General features: G+C 37.8%; 1 protein-coding gene across 4 annotated transcripts in view; it reads left to right on the top strand.

Moving 5' to 3' along the window:
• GALNT7 (polypeptide N-acetylgalactosaminyltransferase 7) overlaps nt 1-18201 on the top strand; it is a 150835-nt gene that overhangs the window by 118845 nt on the left and 13789 nt on the right. For 3 of the 4 annotated variants that reach the window (XM_023229082.3, XM_023229105.3, XM_023229099.3), the window contains 6 exons: nt 268-434; nt 3441-3571; nt 3810-3889; nt 6176-6358; nt 10089-10206; nt 12000-12122. In XM_023229082.3, the coding sequence (XP_023084850.1) occupies nt 268-434; nt 3441-3571; nt 3810-3889; nt 6176-6358; nt 10089-10206; nt 12000-12122 (802 nt within the window). Of the gene's footprint in view, nt 1-267; nt 435-3440; nt 3572-3809; nt 3890-5852; nt 6036-6175; nt 6359-10088; nt 10207-11999; nt 12123-18201 lie in introns of all 4 variants that reach the window. The other variant, XM_023229089.3, reaches the window with a different exon arrangement.

The following is an 18201-nucleotide window of genomic DNA, read 5'->3' as shown; positions in this document are numbered from 1 at the left end:
TTAAGCATCCTCAGCATAAATTCACAAATTAGTTCTTTTTATTACAGAATAAGTGCTGGTTATGCAGTAGCTTTATCTAGGAGTAACTTTATCTCATAACAGCTTCTCTCTTTTATCTTGTATTTCCGTTAAATATTGAAGGCTATATTTCATTCACTTACCGTAGTTAAGTCGATAATATGTAGTCCAACCAGAAAATATAGTCAGCTTGGAGCCAAGCATTGTAGATTACCTGTAAATAAATACAATGAAATTTTCTCTTTACAGATGCAAGTATTGGCATTATGATGAAAACTTGCTCACTTCAAGCGTTGTCATTGTCTTCCATAATGAAGGATGGTCAACCCTCATGAGAACAGTCCACAGTGTCATTAAAAGGACTCCAAGGAAATATTTAGCAGAAATTGTGTTAATTGACGATTTCAGTAATAAAGGTAATGGCTGTAAAACTCACATTTTGTCCATAAAATAAGTTAAGCATGAATAATTGCACAAATATGATTTCGAAATAATTAGCTTTAAAAAATTAATTGCAGCTATTGATAGCATCTGTTATCAACAAGTTGACACTGTGCCGAGCATTGTTGTGAGTTATTTTGTTTCATACTGACAGTAATCCTTGCAGTAGATACTATTATGTCCGTTTTACGCGCTCAGAGATGTACAAGTAGTACACAAAACTTTGGTTGTACACAAACATTTGGCAAAAGTATGCCACTGATTGTAATGTTAGAAGTGAAGATAAACATAGGTAGCCTGAAAATATCATTCAGAATGGCTTTATAAAAAAGCTTCCTCCAAAATGTAATTGAAAATTCTTACAGTCTGGATAAATCTTTGCTGGTTTTGCAAGGACATGATTACAATCGTGAAACTGTACACATATGTTAGCATGAATACATAGAAATGTGACCTGTTTTTCCCTTCGTCTCTGTGCAGCTGATCCTTTTAGTAACTAGTCATTTTTAAGTACACTAGAGAATATATAGCTTTAAAATTTTTAGTCGTAGCAAATGCATTTAGAGGCTTTAAGATACATTAAAACTTTTTTCAGTTCTCATGTTAATGTCAAATCTAAAAGGTTTTAGGCACAACGTTTTGTGTATGTCCATTTTGTTGCAAATTTCTATGACAGTAATGTTTTCATTAAAATACTATTTCTGTCTTAAGACAAATGATATTGTTGGTACAATAATAATTTACATGTACAAAAATCTAAATCTATAAAATAACTTTTCAAAATCCCCCAATTTTACTAATTTTAAGAACCTCTGTATTATTAATACCAGTAAAAGTTTATCATATCCTAAAAAAAAGTGAAGATACACCAAAAGGTATTTAGCATCCTAAAATAACTGCTTTGCCAAAGAAAAGAACACAGTTTCAGACCTCAGAGTATTGTGTATTTTTTTACTCTTGTCTTTTTTTTTTTTTTTTATCTTGACTTCTTTTACAAATCTCTAATGAAGACAGTCGTGCAGGGTCCCCTGAATTTAGAGCAGGCAGAGAAGTTTGGGCTACCCTTGAACAAAAGTACAGCTTTAATTAGTTTTTTCAATTTCAAAACAACCTTAAAATCAACCTTAAAATCTCAGTCCTATCCTTAGTAAAATTACATACTGTTTGGTTAGTCAGACTTGAGTGATAATTTGGTATGTACTTTCCCTAATATATTCAGAAAGTAAAACTTTTAAGATAACGATTTTTCTTTTGAAGACAAAATGCATATAAAAGGAGCTAACTCATAATAACACTTGGGTTTCTGGGCATTATAGTATTCTCTATAAAGGTTTGGAGCTTTTAACAATAGAGCAAATTACTCCACACGTGTGCATCAGCTAACTGTGGCTGTGGTGGTCCGAAATAAAAGCAAACCCACACTCTCAGTGGCTTGCACAATGAAGGGTTAGCTTTTGCTCAAAATACACGGTCCCTGCGGGTTAGCGCTAGCCCTGCTCCCCATCCTCAGTGCAGGACCCAGGCATGCAGAACAGCCTCAGCTCGGACACTGCCTGCAGAGGGGCAGTGGGAAAGAAGACACACACAAGCGACCTCTTAACGCTTCTATGCGCGTGACTGATGTCATTTCCACCCACCTCTCATTGGCCAAGGCAAGTCACACAGGTCCTAGCCTGCAGTCAGAACCAAGAATCTAAACTTGAAGCATAGGCCATCAATTCATTTCTGCCCATAAAAACTTAAGATGTGTTTAAGTTGCATATGCAAAAAATCCTCCTGATGGAATTCAAAAAGGCTTTAAAAAAATGATTTAGGACTGCACTGAACTTTAAAAAGAAGATGATAAAGGCTTTTTCTTTTTTAAGTTAACTTGAAGGGAAAATTACTTAGGTTTTCTGAGGGAAAAACATGATTAAGCATGAGAATTTTATTTATAATACTTATTAAAACTGGGTACCAAAATAGAAAGTTCTTTTTCTCAATTTCAGATACCCACATGTGAGTATCTTACTAATAATATATGCCCTAAAATGAGTAAAATATTAAGTATACAGTCTGATTTGCCCATTTAACCACTAACTCGTCTCTAAATACAGCAGTTTTCCTGTGATTGCATATTCATGGGCCAAATTTTTAAACAATTTTAAAACAATTTGTGTGTCCTCAAGAAGCATCTTTTAAATGATCTGCAGCTCATTCTGACTGTGGTGAGCTAATTTCATGGACTCATAGTGGTACAAACAAAAGCAGTTCTCTTATAATGGGAAGCCAAAGATGGAAACTTTGCCAGATGTGTCTGGTTTTTATAACACAAAACTTCCTCTACTAAATTACAAACACATATTATACGTATATGTATGTATAATTAGAATTATCTTTATAATGTATAATTATACATTTGATGCTTAAGATAAAAAGCAAATGAGATTTTTTGATTATTTGCCAACTTGGTGGGAACCATATTCATCACATCAAGGTTGCAGCTTTCAACACTGATTGTGGTTGGGGAAAGGTGGCCCAGAAACAAATATTAAATAACCTATACCCTGTGTGGATTCCAGTGAAATGTTATAGTATTATTAGTAGGCAGTGCATCTTCAGAAACCCTAACCATTGCTTCTGCCAACAGCCAACAAACTGCTGTTCCTGAAAGCATTCAGATTTGACATTAACATGTGAACAGGAATAAAAATTTTAATATCTCTTAAAACCTTAACTGTCAATTGGAATAATCATTGTTTAGAGGGACGTTTGATAATTCTCAGACTAACCAGTTCTCTGTAGGCATATTAAATTCAAAATTAACTTAAATAATATACTTCACCTTCCTTCTTAATAGATAAAACATTCAATCTGGTCCATGTAAAATTACTGTCTACCCAATGCACCTGTTTCTTATTCTTGTTTCCTGAGAAAAATAATAATTAATTGGTTTATATTTATTAGTCTAATTTATAATATCGATTGATTTTTCTTAATAGAGCACTTAAAAGAAAAACTGGATGAATATATTAAGCTGTGGAATGGCCTAGTGAAGGTATTTCGAAATGAAAGAAGGGAAGGTTTAATTCAAGCACGAAGTATTGGTGCTCAGAAGGCTAAACTTGGACAGGTAGGAAGCATTTGATATCTACAATGTCAACATTTTGGGTTTGGTAACTAAATCATATACATTTTTAATCATTCTTCAGTTTTTTTAAATTGAAATGAGAATGCTGGCTTAAACAGATAACTTGTGTGTCAGAATTGACTATAATGCTAATTTTTATTAGCGTCTAATTTTAAATTGTGTGTAATATATGATGTAACCTATACGAGGAGTATTCTTTCACCTGCCTCTTTTTTTTAAGGTTTTGATATACCTTGATGCCCACTGTGAGGTGGCAGTTAACTGGTATGCACCACTTGTAGCTCCTATATCTAAGGACAGGTAACATTACCTTGCTTTTTTTCTTTCCTGGTTGAAAGTAAACCTTGTCCTGGAAGGGCAAATAATATTTTCATCCTTTGATTCCTGTTCTATTCAATGTGTCAAGTGTGCGTTAGTGTTATCCCTCATCTAGAAGCTAGACTGATACTGTGGACTGATTTAAATGTAGGCAGTCTGGCATTTGGGAGAAACCCAGGGTTCCTCACTCAAGAATCATTTTGTGGTTGGGTTATTAAGACTCCTCTATCTCCAGGCACTTTCCCTAAGAGTAACAGAAATTGCTCCCTCTAAACTGGGGTAAGAGTTCTAAACACTTGAAGAACCATGCTTTGAAATTATTCCTATTGATTCTTGTGACTTTTAAATGAGTACTTTCAATAGTAAAGACCAAGTGTTACTTGTGTCAAGGCTTTGGGTTCCTGTAGAAACGTTAAAGTTTAGAAATAGACAAGCTATTCCATGGAATTGTGGCAATCACCATTAAATTTCCAGAAATGTCTAAGACAATACAAGGCACCATCAGTTTTCTAGCTCCAAAGCCTTCCTTGCTTCTAGTCCATAATTCGGAAAATAAAACATGTCCGTGTGGCAAATGGCAAATGGCATGAATCAAAGGCAGAACTTTGGAGGATTTCATCATGAGAGGATTGAATGTGAAGGCTGGTCACGAACATTTTTCATATGCTGTCTGATTTCATCCTCACAGCAGCCCTGCAGGATAGAGACGATTAGCCCCATTTGACCGAAGAGGATACTGAGGCTTAGAGAAATTAAGTAATTTTCCCCAAATCAGATAGCTAATAAACTGTCAGACCAAGACCTCCCTGGGACACTTTACACTGCACTGTGTATTTAGGAATGTGAAAATCATAAGAAGTGAGGAAAGTTAACTGACCAAGTGTCAGATAACTCTCTCGAGGTGAATTCCAGCAGGCTTCTGGGTAGGAAGGAAGTGCTTTTCCAGATTCCAGTGGCGGATTCCACGAATCTGACAATGACCCTCCAGTGTGAGTTCACACTCTGGAGAGAAGGAAGCACCTGTTCTAGACTCTACTTCCTCCATATTAAAGTTCTAAGCCCTGTAGGTTTTCCCTTTTCCTTGGTTTTTAAACTTCTTAAAAGCACCTTGACCTGGATATAAGCAGCTGTCATTTTTATTTTAGGAAAATAGATTTTAAAATCCTTTCTGACGAGATGAACATTGCAACAAGAAGGGTACCAGATAATCTTTGTGATGTCACTTTGACACCGAATTGGTTATAGAGTACTAGCATTTTCGTGAAGCCCAAATATAAGAGATTTTTTGTTCCAAATTATCCGACTACTTCTTAAAAGTTCTTCAGCAAGTTTTGAGGGATTTTTTTTTTTTGCTTTTTTTTTTTAAAGCAACAATACCTTTCTTTTTTTTTTTTGCAATAAAAACTGTTTTCTTGCAGTTAGAGAAGTGAGGAAGATCAAGCAAAAGTACGGAAACACATTTTCATAATAACTATTTCCAAGAAATAGAAAGCAATAAAGGGTTGAGAGAACCGCTAAGAATGTGGCAAGTGCTATTGGTGACCCCACACACACGTACATGCATGCACACGTGCACATGAGCTTTTTCATGGGTGATAGGGAAAATAACAGGCAAGAAAATCTTATAAATAATATAAAATTACCAAAATAAAGTTCCCTTTAATACCAAAGTGAAAAGGAGAAAAACTCTATTAAGCTCAATGATATAGTTCTTTGTCCCTGACAAAAGATTCGTCTGTAAGCCTAGGGAGAAAGCTCCTTTCTCCTGCCCTTACAAAAACAGGCTTTTTGGCTTTTATGGGACATTCATTTACTCTGTTTCCCATTAGATACTAAAGTCCCCCAGTGCACAAACAAATCAGCAACAAAAAGAGATAATGTAGTTAGGCATGCTGAACTAGTCTTGGGTTCTTAAATGCTTTTTCATTTTCTGTAAATGTTTCAGAACTACATGTACTGTGCCTCTAATAGATTACATAGATGGGAATGATTATTCCATTGAACCCCAGCAAGGTGGGGATGAAGATGGTTTTGCCAGAGGGGCCTGGGACTGGAGTTTACTATGGAAACGTATTCCTCTAAGCCACAAGGAAAAGGCCAAAAGAAAACATAAAACTGAACCTTATCGGTAAAGACTATTACTTTATTTTCTTATGTTGAATGTTTATCTAAGTTCTTTTTTTTTTCTTCCTCATGAACTCGTATAAATGTGTGGGTCCATACGTACGCTTCCATTTGATCTTTGCTGCCATCATCAACACAATACAGAACCATTTGCACTGTGCCGCTTATAGATGTCATAAATGGCAACACATATGAAATTATACCCCAAGGGGGCGGTGATGAAGATGGGTATGCCCGAGGAGCATGGGATTGGAGTATGCTCTGGAAACGGGTGCCTCTGACCCCTCAAGAGAAGAGACTGAGAAAGACAAAAACTGAACCATATCGGTAATCACTAAATCACTTACATATTTTTCTTTTCTCCAGTTGCTGCTAACCTATTAACCTCTTGCCAAGCTAAAGATTTATTTTTAAAACTGTAGATGCTGTCTCAGATTCTGAAAGAGCATCTTTCCTTATACTGTTTCAGAGCTTTCACTCTACTCCACTTGCTCCGCTGTAATTGCTTTTACCCTAAATGCGATGTCCACTACTGAGACATACACACTTTCATTGGGGAAAGAAAAATAATGTAATATGGCATATGTTCCAAGTACAAGTAAAAAAAAAAAAAAAAGGAAATCTTAGTTATCCTGGATTAGACATCAAATTTTATGCTTTTGATGACAGTGTCATTCTATACATTTAAAATACATAAATTACTTTAATCCAACCAAGACTTTTATTTCCACGTTCATGCCGTGGGTATAATGTTAACAATGAAGGGCACTAGCAAGAGATTTTTGGGTTTTCCTCCCCTTTTTCTGTTATGTTAACTCTCAAATATTAATTTTGTACTAAAATCTGATGAATCACAATACATGACTTTAAAAAACATTACATAGAATCCTTTATTGCTTCATTCTCAGAAAAGTGATTTATTAAAAGAAAACTCTATTCAAAAATCAGCTTTTGACCTTCTTGTGGTTCTTTCAGTAGAACAACTTATGCTACTCTCTTCTTTTGATCTTGTAATTAGAACATTTTACTGTCTCTGTAAAAAATGACCCCAAATGAAATGTTTGCTCAAATGTTAGTATAGCCTTCTCCTGAATGTGTCTAATCTCATTTTTCTGATCCTATGGTTCTGCTTTTGGTCTCTCTCTCCCTGTTACACTGCTGACAATGTTAGAGTTCTATTTTGGGAAGGTGCTTCCAATGTCATGGAAATGCTGGTGGGATTCGGGCATGTCATGATATCAAGATACTGAATGGCAAACATAAAGAAGTTATAGCACTTAATTAATTATAGTAGCTTAATTGGACATTTACCAATTTTTTTTGGTAAATTTCTTATTCAGAATAGTCCAGGAAATTACTGCTTACCTGCTTAATTTAACACATAACTGTGGGAGAAAAAAAATAAAGGGTGCTGAGCAATTTTATATTTCTGCTAATTCCATAGGCCAGTAAAAAGATTTTTTTCAGTAAGCTAGAAAAATTAAAGGGAGGTTATCTGTTAATTAACTCACTGGGGTCCATGTTAAGATGCATTTCAAGTATATACTGAGATGAATGGGAATATATTTAAAGATAAAAACACAGCTGCCAGGCAAGGTGGCTCACACCTCTAATCACAGCACTTTGGGAGGCCAAGGCGGGAGGATCACCAGAGGTCAGGAGTTTGAGATCAGCCTTGCTAACATGCTGAAACCCTGTTTCTACTAAATATGCAAAATTAGCTGGGCATGGTGGTGTGCGCCTGTAATTCCAGCTACTCGGGAGGCTGAGGCAGGAGAATCACTTGAACCTGGGAGGCGGAGGTTACAGTGAGCTGGGATCACGCCACTGCACTCCAGCCTGGGCAACAGAATAAGACTCAGTCTAAAAAAGAAAGACACAGCTGTAATGGAATAATCTTAAATGACAGCTAAATAAAAGTGACATGAAAATATCACCTAAAATGTAATAGTGTTGTTACTGAGTTAGAGAGCATACTTGAAGAAGAAAAGGCATAAGAGAACAACTTTTTCCTGATGCTATTTTCTGTTAGTATTGAAAGTATTTCTTGATTCATTATCCACTCAACAAACATTTATTGAGTGCTTACCGTATGCCAAGCACTATTTTCTGGGGATACATTTTTAAAGATATGTTTCCTCATTGGATGTGAAATATAGTAAGTCAGACAGAAATTAAACAGATAACTACATAAATAACCCTAAAATTAGCCTGGTGTGGTGGCACGTGCCTGTAGTCCCAGCAACTCAGGAGACTGAGGCAAAAGAATTGCTTGAGCCCAAGAGTTCAAGGCTGCAGCGAACAATGATTGTGCCACTGTACTACAGCCTGGGCAACAGAGTGAGACCCTGTCTCACAAAACAAACAAAACTCTGGAACAGCACCTGTGATAAGTAGTATGAAGAAAAAATAACAGAGTACATGAGTTTATGGAAAGATGAACCTAATCCAGCTTGGGAAATCAGGAAAGGCCCTTCTGACAAAGTGTCATTTAGGCTGAGACCTGAAGGATGAGGGCTCAATTCTGTGGGGAGGGAACATTTCAGGATCGTGAATAACATGAATGAAGGCCTTGAGACAGAAAGGAGGCCTGCACATTCCAGGTGGGAGCGGAGCAGTGAAGGACTCAACGGGAAGAGAGACCGTGGTGAGCCCAGAGAGCCGGGAGAGGCTGGTACCACGCAGGCGCATGTGGAGGAGTCTGCTCTGGCTACTGTGTGATTAGCCTTGAGTAGGGGGCAGAAGAGAATAAAGGAGACAAGCTCGGGAGGTATTGGAAAGTCCAAGCAGTGTTGGCCTGGTCTAGGCTGGTGGCAGTGAAGTTGGAAATAAGTCAGCAGATTCAAGATATCTTTTCAAGGCTGGGTGCGATGGCTCGCGCCTATAATCCTAGCACTTAGGGAGGCCTAGGCAGGTGGGACTTTTGATCCCATGAGTTCTAGACCAGTCTGAGCAACATGGCGAAACCCCGTCTCTACAAAATACATAAAAAGGTAGCTGGATGTGTTGGTGCGCACTTGTATTCCCAGCTACTCAGGAGGCTGAGGTGGGAGGACTCCTTGAGCCTAGAAGATCAAGACTGCAGTGAGCCGCAATCATGCCACTGCACTACAGGCTGGGCAATGGAGTGAGACCATATCTCAAAAAAAAAAAAATTTTTGTTTTCAAGATAGAATCAGTGGAACCTTGAAATATGTTCCAATGAACCTATTTGAATAGATTGAATATTATGTATGATGATGAAGTTACCCTAATAATAATGAGTACCCTAAAATTTAAGAAACATGATGAATTAGTAATTAATTGTTCAGAGAGGGGAGCAGGGAGTAAGATAAATTCTGCTGTCATTTCTCCCAATGGTGGGAGTGACTTGTCCCTAAGAATCTACTAAATCTTTTTTCTCTTGGACCTAAAAAGTGTCCAATTTAAGATCCATTCAAGAAGCCCCACAGATCCACGGATCACCTTTTTGCATTCCTACCTCCTGACACAGTAAATACCTATGTCTAATTCTCCTGTGTCATTTCTGTACTACATTTGCAAACTCTGAATGAACTGTGGCTGTTCTACGATGCTTTACACCCTTATTTGGTGAGTCCCTGAGCTATAAAATTTAAAAATGACAGACTACTTCCATGGTGTATGGTTTTGTTCATCCAAGAATGACTCATAAATCAATGCAGAAGCAGTTAGCAGACCACTGCTGTATGGCTCAGTGTTTTTAAGAATGAAAGAAAAAATTCTGTATTAGCTAAAAACTAAGGCTTAATTTTTAAATCGACAAAGGAACCAAGGCGCCCTCTAATGGTGAAATGAAACAATGCTCTATTTTGTAATGACCTATAGTTTCAGTTAGAAATTGTGGTAAATTCGTTAGGGAATTATGAACAGATTTTTTTCTTTTTTTTGTAAAGGCTTTATAATTTCTTCATGTTTGGCCATCAGTTTTGTCTTTTCTATGCATTTTTAGGCTGTATTCTACAAGGCTTCTTGCCTATTGGTGGAGGGTTATTGGGAGTTTGTCTATGATGGTTATTGCAGTGTTTCTTTTCCTTAGGTCCCCAGCCATGGCTGGGGGATTATTTGCCATTGAACGAGAGTTCTTCTTTGAATTGGGTCTCTATGATCCAGGTCTCCAGATTTGGGGTGGTGAAAATTTTGAGATCTCATACAAGGTAACATTTTATTTCAACAGATGGAATTTTCCAAGTAGTTACTAACTTCTGTGGCTTTCAGATAAAGCTGGTTTCTTGTAGGGGGATAAAACCACAATGATATAATGCATTTCTCCAAATTACATAAAGAATGATTTAATGAAAATGGATGCCTTTGAGGGAAAAATTAGGCGAAATGCAAGCTCCAAACTTATCATATATATACAGGGCTCAGCTCAAAATTGTGGCTAGCAACCTTTAGAAATGAAAATACCCCCACACCCCAACTTTCTATATGCTGGAGCTTTTTATTATGGAAGCCCTTGGAAGAATCTGCATGCATTAGGGCCACAGTTGACCACCCACTGATATAGTCACCCTTTATCACTGTAGGACATGATTCAAGACAGAAGCAGAGCCCCGCAATGACTGCATCCTCAGGCTGACTTTGGAGCTGTCTTCCTGCAGCACCTCCCCTGTTGTTGAAGCAGTCTTGGAACCATACTACCTTCCATGCTCCAGCACCCACCTCAACCCCCATTCCTACCCCCATTTTCCAAAAGAAAGAACTGTATCACAGTTTGAGTTCAACAGGTTTTCATTACCTCTTGTCTTAAATGTTCTGTGCTTAGCACTGTGAGGGATAGAAGAGGAGTAAACAAGTCCTTGCTCTCAAGGAACTTGATAAGAAGGTATTAGAATTATACTTAAATTCATAATACAAGAAGACAGAATGGCATTCAGTTGGTGTGTTTAAAGAACAATGTCAGCCAGGCACGGTAGCTCACGCCTATAATCTCAGCACTTTGGGAGGCCAACGTGGGTGGATCAGGAGGTCAAGAGATTGAGACCATCCTAGCCACACAAAAAATTAGCCAGGCATGGTGGTGCGTACCTGTAGTCCCAGCTACTTGGGAGGCTGAGGCAGGGGAATTGCTTGATCCGGGAGGCAGAGATTGCAGTAAGCCGAGATTGCACCACTGCACTCCAGCCTGGGTGACAGAGCAAGAGGAGAGGGGAGGGGAGGAGAGGGAAGCAGTGTTATGCTGGATGTAGAATTTAAGGCAGAAGTAGAAAGATGGGTATGATGTTAGTAAGTACAGATAAGGGGCGGGAGGGGGACTTCTAAGCAAGTAGCATGGGAAAAGTACAAAGAAGGGAACACAAGGAATGTATTCAGAGAATAGCAAGGAGCACACTTTGGCAGCATCAGGCAACATGAATAAGGAAGACATCTAAAAGATAAAATGGGAAGGTGTATTAGGGCCATATTGAAGAGAGCCTTTAAAGCTGAGTTAAGAGATTTTTATTTAATTTGATAAGCAGTGGAGAACGATCAAAGATATTAAGCAAGGGAATAACATGACCCAAAGCTGCCCTTCAGCTGTAATAATCTCTTGCTATAAATAAGGATAGTTGAGTAGAGAGAAGCTGAAGGTGAAGAAGCCAGTTAGGAGGTTATTATAATAATCACCCAAGTAGGAAATATATTAGCAGTGGAAATGATGAATGAGTTAGGAATAAAGAATCCACATGATTTTGCAAGGTTATATTGGGAGAAGGTTGCTAGGGGCTATGAGTATACAGTAAGAGGCCCCTTTGTAGCAGTTTATTAATACTATATTCCCTGTTGCCTTCTTGGTTGTTACATGAACTTTTGAAAGCAAATTATTTTAGGAACTTGTTTAGTTTAAGAATTCTGTGTGGACATTGTATATAATTTAGATTTTAGATTTACACTTACAAGATAAATTTTCAGTTATGGTTTATGTGTGTATTTGAAACAACTTTCACAATGTGTTTTTCCTTCATAGATATGGCAGTGTGGTGGCAAATTATTATTTGTTCCTTGTTCTCGTGTTGGACATATCTATCGTCTTGAGGGCTGGCAAGGAAATCCTCCGCCCATTTATGTTGGGTCTTCTCCAACTCTGAAGGTGAGTTTTTTGGATAAAAGGGAAAGAAAGAGAAATAACATTTATGTACCACATGCTATAGTAGTTACTTAACAATTGTCAGCTTATTGAGTGGGGTAAATCTCTTCAGCAGTCATGTTGATTCTCACCTTGAACTTAGCTAGACTTATTCATGAAATATCTTATTGTTCTTTAAGATTAGTCAACTGAAGCAGGAGGATTCCTTGAGCCCAGGAGTTCAAGGCTACAGTGAACTATGATTGCACCACCGCACTCCACCCTGGATGACAGAACGAGACCCCATCTCTTAAAAAAAAAAAAAAAAGAGATTGCACCCTATTTTTTTAATTGACAAGTAAATATTGTGTGTATCTTGTACAATATGATGTTTTAATATGTGTATGCATTGTGGGATGGCTAAATCTAGCTATTTAGACATGTATTATGTCACTTACTTGTTTTTGTGGTGAGAACACTTAAAATTTGTTTCCAGCAATTTTCATATATGTAACGTATTATAAATTGTAGTCACCATGTTGTATAATAGATCACTTGAAACTGTTCTTCCTAACAGAAATTTTGTGTCGTTTGACCAAAATCAGCCCACTCCTCCCAATCCTCACTTTCTGGTAACCACCATTTTACTCTCTGTTTACTTGTTTACACTCCACATGTAAGTAATACCATGCTGTGTTTGTCTTTATGTGCCTGGCTTATTTCATTTAACATAATATTCATGTTGCAAGTGACAGGATTTTTTTATTTTTTAAGGATTTTTTAAGGGTGCATAGTATTAATACCATCGTGTATATATACCATATTTTCTTTACCCGTTCATCTGTTGATGGACACTTAGCTTGATTCCATCTCTTGGCTATCGTGAATACTGCTGCAGTGAACAGGAGTGTAGATACCTCTTCGATATACAGATTTTATGTCCTTTGGATATGTACCTAGTAATGAGATTGTTAGATCAGATGATAGTTCTATTTTTAATATTCTGAGGAACCTCTGTACTGTTTTTCCATAGTGGCTGCACCATTTTGCATTCCCACCAATAGGTGGGAGGGCTATCTTGTGGTTTAATTTGCATTTCTCTGATAATTAATGATGTTGAGCATTTCTTCATATACCTGTTGGCTATTTGTATGTCTTCTTTTGAGAAATGTCTATTTGGGTCCTTTGCCCAATTTAATCAGATTGTTTCCTTACTATTGATTTGTTTGAGTTCCTTGTATATTACGGATATTAGCCCCTTACCAGATGTATGGTTCACAGATGTAGTCTCCCATTCCATAGATTGACTATTTACTTTGTTAATTGTTTCCTGTGCTTACAGAAGCTTCTTAGTTTGATAAAATTCCATTTGTCCATTTTTATTTTTGTTGCCTGTTCTTTTGGGGTTGTTACATCCAAAACCAATGTCATGGAGTTTTTCTCTTTTCTTTTAGAAGTTTTACAGTTTTAGGTCTGCATGTAAGTTTTTAAATCCATTTTGAGTTGATTTTTACATATGGTGTGAGATGGTCTAGTTTCATTCTTTTGCATATGGATATCTAGTTTTCCAAGCACCATTTATTGAAGAGACTGTGTTTTCCCTAATGTGTTCTCAGCATCTACCTTGAAAATCAATTCACCATAAATGCATGGATTATTTCTGGCCTCTCTGTTCCGTTCTTTTGGTCTATGTGTCTGTTTTTATGTGAGTACTGTACTGTTTTGATTACTGTAGCTTTGTAGTAGATTTTGAAATCAGGTAGTGTGATGCCTCCAGCTTTGTTCTTTTTGCTCAAGATTGCTTTAGCTATTCAAGGTCTTTTGTGGATCCAGATGAATTTTAGGATGGATTTTTTTATTTCTGGGAAAGATGTCTTTGGAATTTAGATAGCGATTATATTGAATCTGTAGATTGCTTTTATAATATGGATATTTTAATAATATTAGTTCTTTGAATCCATGATCACAGGGTATCTTTCCATTTAATTTGTGTATTCTTCAGTTTATTTCATCAGTGTTTTACAGTTTTCAGCACGTAGATTTTTCACCTCCTAAATATTCTATTGTTTGCTTAGCTATTGTAAATGGGATTGTTTTCTTAGTTTGTTTTACAGGTAGACCACTGTTAGCATGTAGAAACACTACTGATTTTTCTATGTTGATTTTCCTGCAACTTTATTAGATTTGTTTATTAGTTCTAACAGCTTTTGGTAGAGTCTCTTTAGGGTTTTTTTTTTTTTTAATTTGACAGTTTATTATTGAATTGATAAATTGTTTTTACATTTGGGACCTGAACGTTTAAGGCACTGAAATTATATCTTAAATGGGAACGTTATTTCATGAAAAACTCTAAGATATATGTAGAAAACAAAATATTAAATTATTAGCTGTATATTAGGTAAAAAGATAAACATTTACCTTAAATAGTGAGCATTAAGGTTTTGAATATATAAGATTATGTCATCTGCAGAGACAGTTAACTTCTTTTCTGATTTGGATGTCTTTTCTTTCTTTCTTTGGCCTAATTGCTCCGGCTAAAACTTCCAGTAGTATGTTGAATAGAAGTGGGGAAAGTGGGCATCCTTGTCTTGTTCTTAATTGTAGAGGAAGAGCTTTCAACTTTTCATCATTGAGTATAATGTTAGCTATGAACTTGTCGTATATGGCCTTTATTGTGTTGAGGTACAATCCTCATGTACCTAATTTGTTGAAGCTTTTTACATTGAATTTTGTCAAATGCCTTTTTCGAGATGATTATATGGTTTTTGTCCTTCATTCTGTTAATGTGGAGTATCACATTTACTGATTTGTGTATGTTGAATCATCCTTGCATCCCAGGGATAAATCTCACTTGATCATTGTAAATGATCTTTTAATTATTTCTCTGTGTTTGATTTAAGTTAACTGAGCTTCTGTAAAACAATTATTCGGAATTATTTATCCAGGTCTGCTACTGGGAGATTATTGTGATCTTCTCGTGGTATTATGTCCTCTTCATTTTTCATGTTTCTTGTTGACTTACATTAATGCCTGTGCATTTTGTGGACCAGTCACCTCTTGCGGACTTTATAGGCTGGTTTCAATGTGGAAAGACTTTCCTCTGTGGGGGAAGGAGGGTGTGAGGGTTCTTGCTGAGTGGGGTATAGCAGTTCTGGGACTACTGAAGATACCAGCTATGTCTTCCCTGTGCAGATCAGCCCACCAAGGTCAGTGCTGGCAAAGATCCCAGTGCTCCTCAGTGGCTAATGCTGTAGATACCTGCAGTGGCAGTGAGGCACGTTGGAGTCTTTGCGTATGGCTGCCAAGGTCATCCTGATTTTTCTCTCATTGCAGAAGTTGAATGCATCTTGGCACTGGTTCTGACTCATAGGCTTACTTGCAGCAGCAGTGGCACTTGTAGAGTGGCTGTGGAGCTGAGGACTGAAGCACAAGCATGAGTGGAAAGACTATGGCTGCAAGATCTGGGGCAGTTTAAAAACCCAGGGCTTAGAGCAAAACTACTTCGCTAATGTATTGATAACAGAATGTGAGGTACCAGATGCTTGTGAAGTAGCTTTTAGAGCCAAGAAAAGGAGCAGAAACATGCATAGAGTTAGAGCAGCTCCTGAGTTGGGGTGGGTTCTAACTCCCTGTTGCAGCTAATCCAGGACCTGGAGATGGGGCATGCACAATAAAGGCGTGGCTCTGGAGCCTGGAGCATGAACTAGCTCACTATAGCAATGGTTCCAATGTCAGAGGTAGGCCCACTGCAGCCACAGAGCCTGGGGCTGCAGTGTGGACACTAGCAGAGCAGCTGTGGCTTCAGGATCAGGGCTCACTGGGGCATGGGAGAGTTGGCAGAGCTTTTCCCAAAGTAATTCAAGAGTAGCTGCTTCTTGGATGGTGGTGAGTGTTCAGATGCATCTCCCTCTCTGGGGTTCCCCAGCAAAAGGGCTGTTGTTTACCTCAGTGGCCAGTGATGCCAGTGTCCTCTACAGAGCAGACCTCTGGAAACTATGGTAGTTCCTGCCGCATGGCCAATACCAATAGCGTCTGCCTTTCTTCTTTTTTCCTAGCTATCTCCTTGTGCCTCAGGTATGTAGACCTCACAGGTGATCCTGTCCTATGTAGATATTCTTAGTTTCTTTTGCTCCATTGTGTTGCTGCAGATTCTTCAGTGGGCCCTGGAGCTCTCTGGGCTCTTTGGGTTTGTGAATAGCTGTCTGTATTTGTTTTTTAGTTGGGGGTGAATAAAGGCCAGTGTCTCCTACTTTGCCATCTTGGTGATCTCACCTCCCATTATATCCCATTCTGATTAAGATTCCTATATTGAATGTTCTCCACAAATACATTTCAAATAAATTCTAAAAAGTCTGACACAGTGTAGAGAAATAGTTGAAGGGAAAAATACTAGCTTCTGTTATTGACACACGAGTAAAATATGGTTTGTTTTTGTTTTTTAATTTAGATAATCATGTTAGGAGTTTACATAGTAAGCCATCAAATTTTTGAACAATGCTTACAAGAGATTAATATCTCTTGTCCCTCAAAGATTGAAAAGTTAATGTGAATATCCTTTGTCCTATTGCATTCTGCCTCCAAATTCTCCATCTCTATCATATAAAATAGAGGAAAATTGGCCAGGCGCAGTGGCTTACGCCTGTAATCCCAGCGCTTTGGGAGGCCGAGGTGGGCGGATCACGAGGTCAGCAGTTCGAGACCAGCCTGACCAACATGGTGAAACCCTATCTCTACTAAAAATACAAAAATTAGCTGGGTGTGGTGGTGGGTGCCTGTAATCCCAGCTACTTGGGAGGCTGAGGCAGGAGAATCACTTGAACTTGGGAGGCAGAGGTTGCAATGAGCCAAGATCTCACTGCTGCACTCCAGCCTGGGCAACAGAGGGAGACTCCGTCTCAAAAAAAAAAAAAAAAAAAAAAAAAAAATAGAAGAAAATTCCACTGACTCTTTTCATTGTGACATCCAAATTGTTCTACTGCGATAAATATTTTGCTATGATTATTTAATAAAAATTGATCTCCTATGCCATAAATGTAGAACTAGGATTGATAATCTATATTTTACCAAAACTCATGAACCTGCAGAAAAACAAAACATTGGTTTTTAAAACATTTGGGAAATGTTAAAAAATGTTTTTTGAATAAATAAAATGTATTTAACTTAAACTGAACAGGACTGTTTTAGTGGGATGAGCATCCTCCCAGGCTTCTTTCCCAGTCACACATTTATTAGGAAATAAATCATAGTTCTAGTTCCTTCTATTGATTCTCACCATTCCATGCAGTGTAAGTTCTCTCTCGGCTTCCTAAAATGAGATATGTCATAGTCACCGTATTCCAAGAGAATGACAGTTTCTAGCTGGGGAGGACAGATCTAGAAGTAGTTAGTGGTGAGTGATGATCTGGTGATTATCCAGCCATGTTTGGGTCTCCCCGCTCTTTGATATTTCATCCCAGACTAGTGACACTTAGGGGTGGCATTTATTTATGAAACAAACCAAGAAGCTTCATGCAGAAATCCAGATGTCCCACTGCTTGGAGGACAAAGACCTCTATCCCTGGCAAAACAACTTTGAAGTTTATTTGGTTGGGCTGCTTTCGTAAATTCTAAGTGGCATGCAACTCTGATGCCCCTCATTTTCTGGAATGCTTAACCAAGTCAAGTTTATTGTTGACTGTAGAGACAACTTGGGACAGTTCATAAAAGGGGAATAGGTAATAAGCAGACAGCTAAGCTTTCAGAACCGGAACATCCTTCTCATGGGCCAAATGAAGCCCCAGCTACAACAGGGGATGAGATTTAAATGTCTGTGATAAAACAAAAATAGCACCAGATTAACACCAGGCATGACTGACATTGCAGGAAACTCCCCTTGGAGTTGGACTCACAATCACCAAGAATTGATGAAAAGCCAAATTGACTCAAAAAAGTCTATTCTGAAAGAGAGATGAAAAAAGCTGACACGTGGATATTTATCCACTCTAAAAATTAACTATATATACCATACAAACTACCCAATAAGGGTGAATTTAGCATACACTTAGTGAGAACCCAGCATGTGCCAGGTGCTGTCTTTTCTCCAGTTTTGACAGCATCTACTTGA

Source organism: Piliocolobus tephrosceles, chromosome 3 (genome assembly GCF_002776525.5).
Source record: "Piliocolobus tephrosceles isolate RC106 chromosome 3, ASM277652v3, whole genome shotgun sequence".
NCBI classification, from domain to species: domain Eukaryota; kingdom Metazoa; phylum Chordata; class Mammalia; order Primates; family Cercopithecidae; genus Piliocolobus; species Piliocolobus tephrosceles.
This window is presented reverse-complemented; position numbering and strand designations above follow the sequence as displayed.